Source organism: Papaver somniferum, unplaced genomic scaffold (genome assembly GCF_003573695.1).
Source record: "Papaver somniferum cultivar HN1 unplaced genomic scaffold, ASM357369v1 unplaced-scaffold_135, whole genome shotgun sequence".
NCBI lineage: Eukaryota > Viridiplantae > Streptophyta > Magnoliopsida > Ranunculales > Papaveraceae > Papaver > Papaver somniferum.
In genome coordinates, this window is record NW_020622713.1 from 6,660,562 (window position 1) to 6,673,271 (window position 12,710).

The 12,710-nt window shown below is 35.9% G+C and overlaps 2 protein-coding genes and 1 long non-coding RNA gene across 3 annotated transcripts; all 3 read left to right on the plus strand.

Moving 5' to 3' along the window:
* Positions 1 to 7,164: 7,164 nt before the first annotated feature.
* LOC113334046 lies at positions 7,165 to 8,421 on the plus strand. Its single transcript, XM_026580394.1, has 4 exons — positions 7,165 to 7,376; positions 7,449 to 8,159; positions 8,247 to 8,375; positions 8,417 to 8,421. Exons 2-4 carry the CDS (start codon positions 7,550 to 7,552, stop codon positions 8,419 to 8,421), a joined length of 744 nt encoding a protein of 247 aa, XP_026436179.1. The 5' UTR covers positions 7,165 to 7,376; positions 7,449 to 7,549.
* A 459-nt stretch (positions 8,422 to 8,880) lies between these two features.
* On the plus strand, positions 8,881 to 10,147 carry LOC113334047. The gene is made up of 3 exons (XM_026580395.1): positions 8,881 to 9,257; positions 9,353 to 9,452; positions 9,665 to 10,147. The coding sequence occupies exons 1-3, from the start codon at positions 8,908 to 8,910 to the stop codon at positions 10,145 to 10,147; spliced, it is 933 nt and encodes a 310-aa protein (XP_026436180.1). The 5' UTR covers positions 8,881 to 8,907.
* Positions 10,148 to 11,399: 1,252 nt separating this feature from the next.
* On the plus strand, positions 11,400 to 12,344 carry LOC113334226. The gene is made up of 2 exons (XR_003352661.1): positions 11,400 to 11,526; positions 11,629 to 12,344. It is a non-coding gene; the product is annotated as an uncharacterized LOC113334226 (long non-coding RNA).
* The last annotated feature ends 366 nt before the right edge of the window (positions 12,345 to 12,710 follow it).

Consider the following 12,710-nt stretch of genomic DNA (forward strand, 5'->3'; position numbering starts at 1 on the left):
CCTTGATGCTTTTCCAATGGAGTGGACAATGATACACATTCTTGCGCATCATTTGCAAATGAACTTTTGGTCTATATGGACTAGGCCTATTGCCTGGCTTTGGCCTTGCATTACGAGTTGGTTTTAGTTGCTTGTCCTGACGTAGATGACTACGGTCAGTGCTTGATATCTTCAAGGTACGAAGGAGAGTACGTAGGCAGCTGCAATGAGTTGCAGTATTGATGGTCGAGCACGTTGTCTCTCATATCATCTAATTGCGAGATGATTGTGACACCATGGTAACTCATATTGTCTAGCTCGGCAGGGAGATACAAGGGATGATTATTTCCATACTTGATGAGGTAAGTTGTATTTCATTCATTGGATGCTCATACTTTATATCAAGGCGTTCAACGTACCAAGAAATTAAGTTTTATCTGTATGCAAGTTAGGTGATTTTGCATAAGCAATTCGCATCACAAAGATGATGCAAGGATAGTAAAACATGAGCCTGACTGATGCACCCTTGGTACGAACAAGATCAGTGCACACTTCCAGCTCGATGCCCAACTGAGGTAAGCAGAAATAAGCCTGTAATGGCCTATGTGCGAGATCAAGGTATGCACTACATCTGGACAAAAATCGACATCCAGCGATGCATGCAAGGCATCAACATCAACCTTTATGGATTTAAACTCTTTGCAAGAAAACAATAAATTGGAATGGTGCGAAAGCTAAGTTTAGCTGCATCATGCTTGCCATAAATGCTTGCAAAGGCAAATGGACGTGATTTTGGATGGCGTGAAGTGAAATCTTAAGGACCGATTACTATCATCAGAGTGGCGCATCGGGGAGTTATGCGCTGCGTTCCCTGGCGCGCTAGGCATAATATTTTGGTCCGTCACATATAAGATTTTTCAGAATAAGATCCTTGTACCTGATTGTAAACACAAGTTCAACCTAGTATGTATATGATCCTTATACGAACCGAGTTCCAACAAAAACAAGTCTTGCAATATTTATTTCTAGATGTGAATGCATAAGTATAAATCTTACAGGTTGTTTACAAGTAAGCTAAAAACTATCTAGGTTGATTAACGTATTACTTGTGATATTTCAATCATAAATATAAACAATATAATGGGGACAATAATTAAACGTCAAAACACCAAAAATTATGTTAACGAATAAAGTTGCACATGCTGAAAAACACTGAGACTTCTTCCAGTTTGAACAATCCACTATATTATGCTGCTGTAAACACTAGCCTACTATCAGGATTCGGATTTGACTGTAGTTGAGACCGAATCAACCTTCTTAGGAATTCAACTTCAGTTACCTCCCTATGTCACTTAGTTCTCTCAAGACCTTATGCACTACATTTCCCTAGACGACGTCTTTTACAGGTCTAAGAGTTGCTTCAGCTGAAGTGAAGACTTTAACGAATCTGCCTCGAACAAATTGCCTATTGATTTCGTTAAAAAAGATATTGTAAGGACCTAAGGTCCTTCAAAATATTAATGTTTATACCTCGCATACTATAAATATCTTTTTACTAATTCATTTTTTTTACAACAACCATAACTTTTCAAAATCTAGAAATATCATGTTAAACTTGAAGTTCCTGAAATGCATGAGTTTGTTTTGCAAATACTTAGCTTTTAATATATGGACAAAGGTTATTTAGCTAGGTCAGGAATCTCCAACCCAATTTAGCCACTTTGTTCACTTGGACCAGAAAGAGAAATTCTAATCTGCCTAGTTTTTTCCTTATGCAAAGCTATTTGATGCATCATATATAATTGTAAAGAAAGAACAAAGGTAATTTGTTCAGACCTCGAATTATTCGTAGGCATAAAGACCATGAACGTAGATAATTATTTAGACATCGGTTTCCCGACCACAAATCTAAATCAGAGTTAAACTTGAGAAATTTTAATAAAATAAATTTTTTTAATCCAAAATTAATTGTCTGGAACAACCACTAAAAGACTCTGAAATAGACTAGGGAAAAAACCATAACTTGTCTTATAAGAGAAGATTAAAACAACTGAAAACCAACTCAAACTCGAAATTTACTACTTTTGACAAATCTGAGATTTTTCTGAAAATGAAAGTACTTATAAAATAAAACTTTATATCACAATGACGATTCAAATATATTCTGGAAGAAAGATTCATTAAAAAAAATGTAATTTCCTAAAACGGCAAAAACGAATCTTAGAAACCTTAGACAAACGAATTAGGCTTATTTGAGTGGACCATCTCCTCGTCTTTATTGAGCCATTTCACGTTAAAATCGACATCCACAATGATAGTCAGGTTTTTTGCCTCCTAATAAGATATCGCGTACTCGCCTGCATCACTATTCCCGTCAAATGGCTTCCTCGAGTCATGACTGTGTCCCCACCTATTTTCAAAATGACATTTTAAATGATTGGAGTTATCATGAAACAAATAAGAATGAGCGCCAAGACTGATTAATAAGTTGTGTTCGTTCCCAACCGTTTATACATCAATCTTTTCTATCACGAAATTAGAAGTGACGAACTTGTTTGTTAGCTTAAGAATTTTAGTACCCGTAAACCATATATTTCTCCTAAGACTCCATCACTTGTACACTTATATTTGCAGGACATTATAAAGTCACTTATAATTTCTATCAATTGTAGCCTCTACTAAAACACCTTTACAGACTTCACTTTGTATTTCGAAAAACCAACTCAAACTCGAAATTTACTACTTTTGACAAATCTGAGATTTTTCTGAAAATGAAAGTACTTATAAAATAAAACTTTATATCACAATGACGATTCAAATATATTCTGGAAGAAAGATTCATTAAAAAAATGTGATTTCCTAAAACGGCAAAAACGAATCTTAGAAACCTTAGACAAAGGAATTAAGCTTAATTGAGTGGACCATCGCCTCGTCTTTATTGAGCCATTTCATGTTAAAATCGACATCCACAATGATAGTCAGGTTTTTTGCCTCCTAATAAGCTATCGCGTACTCGCCTGCATCACTATTCCCGTCAAATGGCTTCCTTGAGTCATGACTGTGTCCCCACCTATTTTCAAAATGACATTTCAAATGATTGGAGTTGTCATGAAACAAATAAGAATGAGCTCCAAGACTGATTAATAAGTTGTGTTCGTTCCCAACCGTTTATACATCAATCTTTTCTATCACGAAATTAGAAGTGACGAACTTGTTTGTTAGCTTAAGAATTTTAGTACAGTAAACCATATATTTCTCCTAACTCCATCACTTGTACACTTATATTTGCAGGACATTATAAAGTCACTTATATTTTCTATCAATTGTAGCCTCTACTAAAACACCTTTACGGACTTCACTTTGTATTTCGAAAAACCAACTCAAACTCGAAATTTACTACTTTTAACAAATCTGAGATTTTTCTGAAAATGAAAGTACTTATAAAATAAAACTTTATATCACAATGACGATTCAAATATATTATGGAAGAAAGATTCATTAGAAAAATGTGATTTCCTAAAACGGCAAAAACGAATCTTATAAACCTTAGACAAAGGAATTAAGCTTAATTGAGTGGACCATCGCCTCGTCTTTATTGAGCCATTTCACGTTAAAATCGACATCCACAATGATAGTCAGGTTTTTTGCCTCCTAATAAGCTATCGCGTACTCGCCTACATCACTATTCCCGTCAAATGGCTTTCTTGAGTCATGACTGTGTCCCCACCTATTTTCAAAATGACATTTTAAATGATTGGAGTTGTCATGAAACAAATAAGAATGAGCGCCAAGACTGATTAATAAGTTGTATTCGTTCCCAACCGTTTATACATCAATCTTTTCTATCACGAAATTAGAAGTGACGAACTTGTTTGTTAGCTTAAGAATTTTAGTACACGTAAATCATATATTTCTCCTAAGACTCCATCACTTGTACACTTATATTTGCAGGACATTATAAAGTCACTTATATTTTCTATCAATTGTAGCCTCTACTAAAACACCTTTACGGACTTCACTTTGTATTTCGAAAAACTCGCTCCTTGTCAAGACAAAATAAACTAATCATATGTTACTGATTGGATAACTTCTTCCTTTGTAGGTTATTCGACAACTTCAATATCTACACTAGGATATATAATTGAAAAAAATGTTCGAAATTCATTATATTTTTATAGGGTAAATATCAGAGAAATTGGGTCATTTGCCCAGAAACCTTCAACTTCTGGTTGAAAAAAACAAATAAGTTTTGGTCTGGCTTAAATGGACGAAAAATAATTAAACATGAAACTAACCATTGTACCCTGGTCTGATTACTCTTTATATCGTCCACAAAGAAACCATCGACAATAATATTCTCCTTTCTCCTCCATCTCCAAATCCGACACCACCAGTACCATTTCGACATCTTTTGTTCTCCGCCATCTCGATCTTTAATTCCTCCACATCAATAACCACCACTAGCGGCAACATCAACCATAACCGCAACAACCATCATCAACTGTAACTACAACCACCACCACCACCATCGCCGACAGTAAACAAAAATCATAGTTGAAATTGGTTTCTCCACCGACCGCAAACACCATGAACAATAATATCATAGTTGAAATTGGTTTCTCAACCGACTGCAAACACCAACACCAACACAACCATGAAAGATTTCTAGCCTAATTAGGGTTCGAATCAATCAATTCAACAAAATGTCTCCTTGAACTTGTAAGTTTCAAGACCATAACTTTGTTTTGATTTTATTTTATTTTCGGAACTGCTGATTAACTTCTTGAATTGGTTGATTTTATTTTCATTTAACTTTGGATGAAATTGGTTTTGGCAAAAGCTAATTCTCCATTATCGAAGTCATGCTCAGCAGGTCTTTGTAAGAAATGCAGAAAGTAGAAGATAAAACTGGTTTCATCCAATCCAAAATTATTTTCGTTAGAGTCTGTGCAGGTTGGATATGTTTTTTCTTCGGAATATGAAGAATGAAACTAGTTTCACCCTGACCAAAAATTTGTTGTTGTTTTTTTTTCAGAATATGAAGAATGAAACCAGTTTAACCCTGGCCAAAAATATGTTGTTTTTTTCTTCTTCAGAATGAAACCAGTTTCACCCTGGCCAAAAATCTTATTTTCTTTTAAGAATATGAAGGATGAAACCAGGTTCACCCTGGCAAAAAAATTTGTTGATGGTAAAACTTGTTTGTGGCGTGTTTGGAAATTATTTTCATTCATGTTTTGCCCTACTCTCATTGTAAGTAACAAATAAAAATCAATTATTGATCTGGATATGTTGTTTATGATTGTCATAAAGGTAATGCAGTAATCGTATAATCTGTTTTGAAATTATTTTAGTTTCATCCACGCTTATACTTGGATGAAATTGGTATCATCCTGTTTTGGACTGGGCTAAAATTGTTTCATCTTAATTTAAACAAGGATGAAACTGGTATCATCCAGTTTTGGATTGAGTTAAAATTGTTTCATCTAAATTCAAAAAAAAGGATGAAACTGGTTCCATCTTGCGTTTCTATCGGATACAACTGATTATATCTTGTACTATTAATGGATGAAACTGATTTCATCCATAAATTTAAAATGGGAATTTTAACAAATTGCCACACTTGCAAATCCCGATTCAAGAAACTGCCACCGTTTTTTTCAGAGTTTATTTAATGCCACAACCGTTAGCACTAACGTCTTGGACCCACATGATTGGTCAAACTTTTTTGACTTTGTCCAGATTACTTACACGTGTCTTATGTGGACGGCTCAAGATGTCGAGCACGAGATTATTACACGTAGCACAGGCTAAATGACTATTTTATCCTTCGTGGGATTGAAAACAGTTTGCAACTTTGTATCGTTTCATTTTTCTTCTAGGGTTTGCTCATTCTCTCTGTCCGCTCTGTTCTCTAGTGGAAGAAATTAGGGTTTGGGTCAGTTTTCAGCGGGATTTTGCTTAGGTTTAGTGTCTGAGTAAAGGGTTGGGGAGCGATCGAGATTCAGAAAAAGAAGGGGAAGGACAAGCAGCAGATATGGTATGATTGCAAACCCTAATTTCGTTTTTATGAGTTGAATTAGGGGTTTTCTTTTAGGTTTCTGTTTCTCTTTCTTGTACTTTTTTTCTCTTGCTCTATGTCCGCTCTGTTCTCTAGTGGAAGAAATTAGGGTTTGGGTCAGTTTTCAGCGGGATTTTGCTTAGGTTTAGTGTCTGAGTAAAGGGTTGGGGAGCTGAAGATGAAGAAGAATAAGGGGAAGGACAAGCAGCAGATATGGTACGATTTCAAACCCTAATTTCGTGTGTTTGATGAGTTTTATTTTAGGAGTTTTCTGTGTGAAGTGTGGAATTTTTAAAACCCTAATTTCGTGTGTTTGATGAATTGATGAATTTTATTTTAGGGGTTTTCTGTGTGAAGTGTGGAATTTGATGAATTTTATTTTGTTTGTTCATTTACAGTGATCATACATATTATCCATATAGAGATATCAGTGTGTTTGTTGTGAATAGTAAACTTAATTTGCTATTCCCTCACATGGATAGAGATAGAATTGACCTTAAGGAATTTGAGAAGATATTGCGTGTTAAGTTGCATCTTGATGAAACAGAAATTCCAAATTTATATTGGACCATAGACCCATGTCTGCCTGAGTATTTGGTTACAAATGAAGACTTGTTTAAGTTTTGGGAGCATGCTATACCTGATGATAAAGGCTTCATATGTTTACAAATGAGTGTAATGAATTCCGAATTTAGGAATGATAATGACTTCATTAAGGCTGCAATGGAACAACCAGTAGTAACAATTGATGAGACTCCTAAGAAGGCACCTAAGAGGATTGCTAAGAAGCCAGTTTCAAAGGAAAAGTCAGTAAAGATATCACCTACAAGGAGATCACCAAGGTTGCATGCTCAATCAAAGAATGAAAACTCAAATGGAGGAGCATCTAGGAAGTTGTTGTTCATGGATCTGTTAAATGAAGTGGAATCTCAGGGTTTTTCTTGCCTAAGTCAAGCCACTGTTGTTGGTTCTAGCAGTACACCAGTTTATAACTTTAATCATGATTACTGGGTTGATGAAGTAAACAACACTGCTGCAGTGGATAACACTGATGCAGGGGATAAGACTGATACAGGGGATAAGGCTGATGCAGGGGATAAGACTGATACAGGGGATAAGACTGATGCAGGGGACAATAGTGATGGTGATGATGAGGACAATGTGGTGCTAGAGAACACTACTGTAGATGAATGTCACCCCATTGAAGACCCAAATGCTCCACCAATCTTTGACAGTGATGAAGAAAATGATATTGATTATGAAGATATTGTCAAGACATACAAAGTTGGAGATGAAAGCAGTGATTCAAGCAGTAGTGAAGAAGACAATGAAGAAGGTATGGACTCTTTAGTGTTTATAATTTTTTGTTTATTTTTTACATGTACTAACACTTTGATGTTGATTGCAGTTTCTAATGATGACAAGAATAATGATAAGGATAATGATGGTCCTGAAGTAAATGATGATAAATATTCCAAACCAAAGCTTGATTACCAGAAGTGGAAAGAAATGTTCAATATGCACAGTGATGAAGAAGAAGAACCATTATTCCCTGTAGAAGAAGAGGTGACTCCTGTTGATCCTACTAAGATGGAGGTAAAGTATGCTTTTAATAACAAGAGTGCTTATAAGAAACATCTTAGGGGTTACTGTGTAAAACATAATTATCAGTATACGGTCTATAAGAGTGACAAAACAAGATTAAGAGTGAGATGTAGGTTTAGGGAAGAGTATGGCTGTAACTGGTTTGTAAATGCTAGCATAAAAAGGCATGAGCCTACTTTTATTGTTAGGAAGGTTAATCTAGAACACACTTGTGTTGCGGATCCAAAGAGTTTTAACAGATCCGCGGATCCTGAGTTCGTAAAAGATGTGGTACATGAGAAGTTAAAGCAGACAGCTGGGGCCTTAATTCCAAAGCCTAAACACATTGCAAGAGACTTTTTTGTAACTCATAACATCAATATACCTTATATTTGTGCATGGAAGGCTAGAAATCTTCTTTTAGAAGATCTGTTTGGTAATTATGAAGACAGCTACAAGGATGTACCCATCTTTTGTGCAATGGTGGCTCATACTAATCCAGGGTCTGTTGCTAAATACACTTATGGGAAAAGAGGTATACATTATGTTAAGACATTCATGGTTGATTCATTTATTTGTAATTGGTGCTCAGTTATTTAATGGTTGGTTACTAAATGTGCAGATAAGACATTCATGAGCATGACTATTTCATTTGCTGCACCAATGAGAGGATTTCAGAAAGCTTGCAGGGGAGTCATAGGTTTAGATGCATGCCATCTAACTGGCAAGCGTGGTGGTGTTCTAATGGCTGGTCAGAATTCTCTGGTGCCTTTAGGCATTAAGGTGGCTAAGAGTGAAACCAAGGAGAGCTGGACTGGGTTCCTCAAGGATTTGGCTCCATCAATCAATGCACATCATGCTGGCAGAATTACCTTTATTTCTGATAGGCAAAAAGGGTTGTTGGAATCTGTTCCAAAGGTTTTCCCTGGTGCAAGAGTTAGATATTGCTTCAGGCACTTGTACAAGAACTTCAAGAAGTACCACAAGGCACCAACCTTGCACAACTTATTGTGGAATGCATGCAAAGCTTACAAAGTGAGGCATTTTCAGGTTTGTGCCTCTCTTTTTTAAATATCCCTATGTTTTTTGATTCATAGTTAGTAGGTTATATAATAACTCAGGTTACTATAATGTAGGAGCACTTTGACAACATATGCAAAGAAAGTCCGGCTGCTGGTGAATATCTTAGGAAAGAAGATCCAAGTACTTGGTCTAGGGCTTATTTTGATCCCCTTAGCTGTTGTGAGCATATGAATAACAATTTCTCAGAATCATTTAATTCTATGAGTTCTAATATGAGAGATAAACCAATAATCCAACTAGGCATGATGTATGGTCAGTTAGTAATGGGTTTGTTATTTAAGAGAAGGGAAGAATCTGCTAAGTGGAATCAAAATGATTTGGTCCCTGCTGCTGTTAAGTTGATAAATAAGATGCTTGACTTGGTTGGGAAGTTTGATACAGAAGGAAGTGTGGTTGGACAGGTTTATTTGGTAACTAATGTGTCTACCAAGAAAATTTTCACAGTGAACATTGTAGACAAACAATGCACTTGTTTGCAATGGCAGCTAAGGGGATTCCCTTGTCAACATGCTGTATGTGCATTGAAACTGCTCAGGCCAAACTGGAAAGAGTAAGAAATTTTGTAATATGCTATTACTTTTGGGTTGTAATATTCTATTACTTTTGTTTCTGTAAACTGACACATTTGTTTGATTGGTTGAACAGTTATTGTGCTCCTTACTACTCTGTGGAATATTATAGGACCATATATGCAGATGCTGTAAATCCACTAGAAGACATAAGTGAATGGAACTGGGAAGATAAGGTACTTTTTTCAGCATTAAATATATTATTGAATGTGATGCATTCATATTTTCTCTACTTTATTATATCCTTATTTTTCTCTATTTTTTTCTCTACTTTATTATATCCTTATTTTTCTCTACTTTAACTTTCTCATTTCTTTTAGGGTTAGGGTTTCATTTCTTTACTTTAACTTTCTCATTCCTTTTCTCTTCTTCTTATCTTAATTGGCAGGCATCCATGGACATCAACTTAAAGCCTCCTCCTTATCAAAGAAAAACTGGAAGACCATCAAAGAAGAGGAAGAGGAGCTATGATGAACCTGAAACTGTGGTGAAGAAAAGGAAATGTGGAATGTGTGGATCTACTGCTGGTCATAATAAGAGAACCTGTGCTGGTGGTGATGTTGGTAAAAACCCAACTGGATTCATGCCAAGCACCGAGTATGATGCTGCAAACTGCACCTTCACTAGTAGAGATCATCCTGAAAGTAGCAGTGCAAGGGGCAAAGCAAAGGTGAACAAATCCAGAGGTACATCTTCATTTGTTGGTGAGTCAACAGGACCTAAAAACTTTGGAAGAGCACCAGCAGAACCTAGCACCCATGGATCTACACAAGATGTTCTGAATTTCAGTCAGAACTTTACTGGTATTGGATCTGTTAGTCAACATATTCCTGTCACAAAGGGAAAGCAAAGCAAGTCTAAGAAGAAGTAGAAGTGTGTGTGTGCTTCTTGTTGTGTTAGATCTTTTTTTTTTTTGCTTTAGACACTGATATCATAGTGTTAGATCTGTTTTTTTTATGTACCAGAATTCAGTTTTATTTTGATGGATAATCTTACTTTATGAATGGAAATGATATTAGTTAAGAACTAATTACATGTTAATAGTCTTTTGAAGTTCCTTACATATGGCATTGAGATTGAAACTTGAATGGATAACCCTATTTTTTTCTGCAATGAAAAGGTGGTCTGATACCCATCTAAATGCTTCACAATCTGTGCAGATCAGGTAAGCAATGTTTCTATTGTGTTCATTTTTGCATCTTCTCAGCTGCATTATTGACTTGCATTGCTCTTTGTAGCATTCTTGCTTATGCAGTGGGCATTCTTTGTAACAGTGGGTCTCTTCTCCACAAGCACAACAACAATTCTCTTTGGGTAGCTTTATATTCTTGGATTTGAGTGGATGACTGGCAGAATCAAACCATTCAAAGTAGGTGTAGGTAGGATTTGAACACTTCAAGAACATTTCTCCATCTGTTTCTCTTGTGCTGGATCTTAGTAGTTGTCTTATACCATTACAAGGTATATGTTTGCATCTAGAGTACATCCAGGGACAAACCTTAGACTCATGACTTCCTTGTTCACATGTTGGACATAGATCTGGGGTAGTTTGCTGTCTAAATTTGCTGCTGTTGCTGCTCTTGCTACTACTGCAACTGTTACTACCTGGAGAGTTTATAACCTTTTGGCTCATTTTTATGTGTTGAACTTCTGAAGAAATTGACTAATGAAGAGTTTGGGATCTTCATTAGTATATATAGCTTCAAGATGATGAATAAGACCGTTATAAATCCAGGTAAAATATGGATCGTCGATTTTTTCTCTTAGATTGATCCCACGTGTATTCCGACCGTTAGCAAATCTTGCACGTTTTTCTCACGTGCACCGAGTCGCGAGTTAACTCACTACTCTATAGCCGGTTAACTCAATCCCAGTGAACTGATTAACTCAATCCCTGTTAACTGATTCAGGGGCTTCTATGTAATTTTGGACGGGTTATTTAATGCCACATATGCACTAACAGAGACTAACATCCGTTAACCGTTATCTCAAAAAAACGGGATGAAAAAAGTCAAGAGTATGGCATTTAATAAACTCTGAAAAAAACGGTGGCATTTTCAGAAACTGCATATTGGAAGTGTGGCACTTTATTAAAATCCCCATTTAAAATCTTTGCTATATAGTTTTTGCATAAATTTAAATCTCTGATTTCCTTAACTCTTCTGCCGTTGGTGACATGGGTAAATTGAATACATGAACTGTAGCAGAATATCAGTTTGGATCAAAGCAGAGATGTGTGTTTAAGGCAAGGTAATCATAAACTTTAATGTATTATATCTCCCATCTTTGGAGTATGTTTCCAAATAAGAAATCTTCTCTTTTGTGATTTCAATTAAGATTGTGTTCCTTTAGTTGTTGGTTGCAGCTATGAAGAATAACAGAAAATAAAAAATAGAAAGCAAAAGAAGGTCCAACGGAATTAACTTGAAGAACAAAGTGAAAAGAAGAAAGGAAGAGATCATGTGTTGATGGTCGGGCAATAGCTCTCTAGATTCCCGGTCAAGGAAGGTGCACACATCAGTACTCTTGTCGTCGGATTTCTGTTTAGGCATTAAACTCAAGCCACCAAGGTATGGCGCCATTAAACCTCCTGATGTAATAGCCGGTGTTGACATGGCGGAGCTTAAGAATGCTATTGCTGTTGGAAGAGCTGCGATGTTTGTAGGACTGATTCTCCTTGGGTTTGACAGCCATGTAAGAGACTTATCTGTTGTTCCCACCAGAAGGTTCGCCAGCACTTGCTATGCAAATGCTAGATATGGAAAATCCAATTCCAGTGGTAGCTGGCACCACCTCAGACCTCGTCTCAAGTCCGAAACTGTAATCTTCATCAAACTAGAGGAATTTGGCAAATTCCAGTTTCTCGCGTACAGGTGCAATTATCCATATCATCAGATACATCATACATGAAAACGATACTTAATTTTGAAATTTAGTGATTAAAATCAGTGTAAATTATATCAAATTATATCATTTTAAGGGGGTATTTGAGGCAAAAATATTTAGTTTATTTACATTTTCCTGGGCAGATTTTCCAGAATGGTTAAATGAAAAATATATTTTTTCAATTCTCGTCCATTTAAACAATAACAAATTTTGTATGTCTTTTTCATCCAGAAATTACGATTTTTAGATTAATTGACCAATTTTGTGTAAATATAGGAAATGACACCAATATGCTAATAGTAAAATAATGTAATAAATACTGATTTATTGATAAATGAATAATACCCTTGTCCTTTTCTTTTGGTCCAAAGAAATTGGATATGCATTTGCCAATGTTGTGCACCACCGATCTTCATTAGGCGCCAAAACAATACAGACCTTTTTCCATGTCATAAAACTTTAAAGTATAACCGAATGGATTCGATTCCATCGAGGCGTTTCAAGTCTCCAACCGTTATACCTCAACAGACAACATCGGCGCATGATAT

Bases quoted from the DNA above. Each gene is read 5' to 3' on its own strand.
- LOC113334047 (XM_026580395.1), top strand. From the start codon at position 8,908: ATGAGTTCTAATATGAGAGATAAACCAATAATCCAACTAGGCATGATG. The intron at 9,258-9,352 runs GTAAGAAATTTT...TTGGTTGAACAG, and splicing joins CTCAGGCCAAACTGGAAAGA to TTATTGTGCTCCTTACTACT. The intron at 9,453-9,664 runs GTACTTTTTTCA...CTTAATTGGCAG, and splicing joins AATGGAACTGGGAAGATAAG to GCATCCATGGACATCAACTT.
- LOC113334046 (XM_026580394.1), top strand. From the start codon at position 7,550: ATGTTCAATATGCACAGTGATGAAGAAGAAGAACCATTATTCCCTGTA. The intron at 8,160-8,246 runs GTATACATTATG...CTAAATGTGCAG, and splicing joins ATACACTTATGGGAAAAGAG to ATAAGACATTCATGAGCATG.